At 28.4% G+C, this 6131-nt stretch overlaps 1 protein-coding gene across 4 annotated transcripts in view; it reads left to right on the top strand.

Annotated features, from left to right (window-relative positions):
* The window catches only part of LOC128249177 (lachesin-like), an 822107-nt gene extending 817788 nt beyond the window's left edge, over positions 1–4319 (top strand). For all 4 annotated transcript variants that reach the window (XM_089361058.1, XM_089361060.1, XM_089361059.1 and 1 more), the window contains one exon: positions 2262–4319. In XM_089361058.1, the coding sequence (XP_089217184.1) occupies positions 2262–2365 (104 nt within the window). In that variant the 3' untranslated portion in view covers positions 2366–4319. The remainder of the gene's footprint in view (positions 1–2261) is intronic.
* Positions 4320–6131: the final 1812 nt, after the last annotated feature.

Consider the following 6131-nt stretch of genomic DNA (forward strand, 5'->3'; position numbering starts at 1 on the left):
TCAGCAGAATTTGAGTTCAAATTCTGCCTAGGTCAACTTTACCTTTCATCCTTTCGGGGTCGATAAATTAAGTACTGGTTGCATACTGGGGTTGATCTAATCGACTGGCTCCCTCCCCCAAAATTTCAGGCCTTGTGCCAAGAGTAGAAAAGAATATAAGAAGCTTTCTATAGTTAAAGGTGGTGAGCTGTCTTTACTTTCTGAGTTCAAATTCTGCCAAGGTTGACTTTGCCTTTTATCCTTTCAGTGTCGATAAATTAAGTACCAGTTGTGTACAGGAGTCAATCTAATCGACTAGCCCCCTCCCCCAAAATTTCGGGCCTTGTGCCTAGAGTAAAAAAGAATATATATGACTGCGACACGTAAAAGCACCCACTACACTCTCTGAGTGGTTGGCGTTAGGAAGGGCATCCAGCTGTAGAAACTCTGCCAAATTAGATTGGAGCCTGGTGTTGCCATCCGGTTTCACTAGTCCTCAGTCAAATCGTCCAACCCATGCTAGCATGGAAAGCGGACGTTAAACGATGATGATGATGATGATGATTGCATGTGTATATGTGTGAGTATGTCTGTATATGAAATACATATGTGCATGCATATATAGGAGCAGTATAAAAGTGGTATAGGAGTGGGTAACATTGTAGTCTAGACTGCATTTGGGTGGTTCTTGTGAACTATATTGTATTTGGTGAGAATTTAATAATGATTAATAATGGTGTTTGTATCGATGATGGTGAAAATGATGACAGTGGAGGAGGCTGTGAAATGGAAGAAGAACAATTTTAATTCTGATAAACGAAAAAAACTGACAGTAACAACAATATCAGTGACAAAATCAATTTGATGAACTAAAGACTAAATACAATTAATTAGTGTCTGTTGTCTAAGTGTAAAGGTCCTATAAGATTAAAGTACAGGAAGGAGGGAAGCAAAAAGAAAGAAACAGGAAGTTGTGCAGTTCAAGACTTTCCCAGCAGGGGTTAGTTACAAACGTATTGAGATTTGTTTTTAACTTGTATCTAGAACAACAATTTCCACACAGCCTGGCTCCCACTTCACACCCAGTGTTTTCCTGGAGATTCCCTCTTTGTATATGTCACTTGGCTTCTGAGAAATATAATTGAAAAGATGATGAAGATGAGCTACAGCTGAGATGACATTAGTAACCATAGAAACAGGTGGCGATTGGTTATGCACAAACCATACAGATTCGTCTATGTTGTCATACATCTATCTATCAATCTATGTCTATCTCTCTATATCTATACATGTATTTAAGTGTGTGTGTATATATATATATATATATATATATATATATATGTATGTAGGTATGTATACTGTAGTCCAGTGACTAAAGCATGTAAAAGATAAATGATAATATTTCGTTCAGCACTTGTATATCCCTTCTCTTGATAAAAGCACATCAACCCCATGTGACCATTTCAACTCAACTCTACAATAGCAATAGAAATAATGAACAATTTTACATGCTTACAATGGTTTACAACAGAAAGAAACTCTATGTAATAAATAAGTCTGCTAGAAATAGCAGCCAAATCTCAAGCATATTACACCATCTCATCTTTAAAAGACAACTGGGGAAACATCCTACCATTAGCATAATTAACATAACTTAATATAATTAACATAACTTAATATAATTAACATAACATAATATTTTCCTTTATTTCTTTTGTTTCTTGCCTCCCTGTTTACTATTTTCTTTTTAGCTTCTTCTTCTTCTTCTTCTTCTCATTCTTCTTCTTCTTCTTCTTCCCCTTTTTCTTCTTCTTCTCATTCTTCTTCTTCTTCTTCTTCTTCTTCTCATTCTTCTTCTTCTCATTCTTCTTCTTCTTCTTCTTCTTCTTCCTTCTCCTCCTCCTTCTCCTCTTCTTCCTTCTCCTCCTCTTCTTCTTCTTCCTCCTCCTCCTCTTCTTCTCTTTCTCCTCCTCTTCCACTTCTTCCTCCTCTTCTTCTTCTTCTTCCTCTTCTTCCCTCTCTTCTTCTTCTTCCTCCTCTTCTCTTTCTTCTCCTTCACCTTCCCCTCTTTCTTCTAATGTCACTGTTAAAAAACCTTGTAATTTTTCAATATAAGGAATGTCTTGGTGAGATTCATTCCTAATATGGCACTATATAAAATAAAAATTCATTTCTACTTTACCTTTGTCTTTATTTCTATACCCCAAATACATAAGTTATAACCCTTTTTATCTATAATTATTTTATTTATAATTTTCATCTATTTTTCTTGTTTATTTCAGGTACAGCTCAATCTGCGAGTGGTCAAGACAGCTTCCGACAAGCTTTAACCTTTACGTTGGTGTTAGCTTTTGGACTAAGCACTTGTCAATTCATCGTTCATTAACATCAAATGAATGGAAATTTTTAACAAAATTGGCGTGGGCTATGTTGTTGTTTTTTTATTATTATTATTACTACTACTATTAGACTGCCGGTGTGCAAAAGAAAAAATTTTTTAAAAATTTTAAGGAACAGCTTTCCATGAAAGCTGTTTCAGAATTGGTGAGTTAATTTAACAACCAATGAAATGAAGGAAGAATAACAGAGTTTCATAAACCAAAAGTAAAATGGAAAAATATACCTAAGTATATATATATATATATATATATATATATATATATTTATATATATTTATATATATGTGATGGAAAGAAAATGATAAAGATGAGGAAAAGAATGTGTGTAATATAAATCATATATAAATATATACTGGAACACACAAATTTTTTCTTTACTTTTTTTCTGGAAATTTTCTTTGTTGTTGAAGAAGAGAGAGAGAAAAACGACAAAGTAAAGAGAGAAAACGCTACAGGAGAAGAGAAAGACACAGAGTGACCAAGGAAAACAGAAAAGAAAAAATATACAAGATTACATGAAAAAAAATAAGATTTAATAATAAAAGAATATAAATTCAGCCAAAATACTAAATTAAAACTGAAACTTCATTGTTTGAAAGATATTCAATTTTATAATCACTTCACGTCTCATTCAGAATACTTATTTTCTGTATGAACAACAAAACTGACTGCCTCGCTTTTTTGAAAATATATATAAGGTAAATTTTAAAAAAATAATGAAAAGAAAAAGACCTTCCCCCTTTTTTTTTTTTTTGAATTTCAAAAATAACAATAACCACAATAACAGCAACAAATAAACATATATATATATATATATATATATATATATGCACTGACAGTCATACAGGTGATTACACAGACATGAGGACATGAGGGATTTGATTCACACATAAAAAAAAACAACAAAAAAAATCATAAAATTAAGCACATACAGTTACATACCTGTGCAAATCATACACAGTTTCTTCATGCATATGAAATAAAACCAATTGAAAGCCAACACTAAACATTGATGGAAAGGAAAAAAATATATCTACAGACAATATTTGAAAGCCCACTATAACAACAGCAGCAGCAGCAGCAACAACAACAACAACAAAAACAACAACAACAATAAAAACATTTAAAAAATACAAACACAAAATTCTGTGATGTAGGCAATGTTGTAAAAGGAAAAAAAAAACATTTGAAAAATACTATACTAAATTTAAAAGAATTTTTTTTTAGTGAGAAAGAAGGTAAGAAAGAAAGAAAGAAAGAAAATAATTCTGGAAAGAAAGAAATGAAATGATAAAAAGAAAAAATAATTAACCAACCAACCAATCAAATCAATCAATCAATCAACCAATCATCATTAATTAATTAAAAGGATTAATTAACATTGTAAAGCAAAAAGAAAAGAAAATCATTTTTAAATTGTAACAACCTTAGACAAAAACTATATATATATATATATATATATATATATACATACAATTGCATATATGTATACTTATATACACAAATATATAAATACATGTTTTAATAAGTTGTATATGGATGTGTCAACATATGAATGATAACAAATTTAGGACAAAAACTACAGGAACAACAACAACAACAGAAGCAACAACAAAAAATTTTAAGAAATAATGATAATAATAATAATAATAATAATAAATTGAAATAATATTCGCCGATTTGCCTTCAGAGACAGGTTAGTTGTTAAAAGGAACTTTTTTTTTGGTGAGATTGTTTTTCAGTATGGCACTATATAGATGTGGATAAATTCTGTGGCATTTCTCAAAAATCTTATGTCATTTTTTGGAACTCTCATCTATGGTTACAAAAAAAAATGAAAAAAAGGAAAAACAAAAAATAAATAAACAATTATTGAAAAACGAAAAAAAATATCTTCAGCCAGAAACATTACCAAGACTATTTTTTAGAAATTATACTGAATATTGACAATAATAAAAAAATTAAAAAAACAATATATATATATATACATACATACATATATATATATATATATATATATTTATATATATATATATATATATATTTATATATATATATATATATTTATATGTATATATATATATATGTATATATAATATGCAAATACATATATATGTATATATATATATATATATATATATATATATATATATACATGAATATATATATACACATACACACACATTGTTAATAGAACATTGTCTTTTTAGAAGTGGGACACATTAGCATGGAGAAAATTTTCATCATGTTTATTTTGCATGTATGTATATATGCATGTGTATGTGTATATATATATATATATATATATATATATATATATATACATATATACACACACACATGCACAAACACACTAACATATGCAGAGATGCCTTGAAAACATACATTGTAAAAATCAAGTATAGATACATAGTCACACACATACTCAGACGCATGGACTTCCCACATACACACACATATATATATATATTCACGCATCTATATATCTATATCTATCAATATATGCATGCATGTATGTATATATATATGTATGTCTATGTATATATATATATGTATATATATATGTATATATGTATGCACACATACACACACACACATATATGTATGCATATATTTATGTATATTATACATAGATTAATTCAAACATTTTTGTACGTTTTTAATTACACCAGTTGCATATGTATACACAGGGACATACACTTACAGACATATATATGTGAATATATATACATATACACACACACATGTATTTATGTATTCATACATCACAGGATATAGATATATGGGGACACATACAACTCAAAGCATACACACTGATATACACGCATATATATTTCATTTATATATACTATTATATTATTATATAGTATTCTTTGACAAGAATAGTGTTGATAGTGAATTCTTGGCTTGGTAAAGCTCACTGTCAACAATATTCTTGTAAAAGAATAATAAATATGTACTCCACAGAATGTATTGAGTAATTTTCCAGTTTAATGTAAAATTGTCTTTATTATATCTCGACAAAGCAACAAATATTAATATACAAATACATATATACATACACACATTTGCACATACTCATACTCATGGAGGCATTGGCACCAATGTATCCATCGGTGAACATATACACAAAAGCCACTCTGCATGTGTGAGCGTGTAGGTACATGCAATACACATTTGGTCCTTTATACTCATTCACATGTATAGATTTTTTTTGACTAAAATTATCTGTATATGCTGTAATACAAAAGAAAGTCAATGGTTTTCATTTTCTCCAAAATCAAAGACTGTCTGTTTACAGATACATGTACACATAAGAACATTGAATAAAGACATCATCACTGTTCATGTATGTTTATATATATGTATGTATTTATATATATGTATGTATATATATATATATATGTATATATATGCATATATATGTATGTGTATATATATATATATATATATATATATATAGTGTGTGTATATATATATATATATATATATATATATATATATATATATATATATATATATATATACAGGATTATATATATATACACACACAAGATACAAGCATACACACATATACATATATATATACATTAGATATATATATATACTCACACACATGTACAAACAAACAGATATTGCATATATATACACATATATGTATATGTGTGTGTGTATGGATATAAATATATATTATATATATTAAATATGATATTATATATATATATGTGTGAATATATGTAATTATGTATAAAT

The sequence above is a fragment of the Octopus bimaculoides genome, chromosome 12 (assembly GCF_046866305.1).
Source record: "Octopus bimaculoides isolate indiv1 chromosome 12, ASM4686630v1, whole genome shotgun sequence".
In the NCBI taxonomy this organism is placed as follows: domain Eukaryota; kingdom Metazoa; phylum Mollusca; class Cephalopoda; order Octopoda; family Octopodidae; genus Octopus; species Octopus bimaculoides.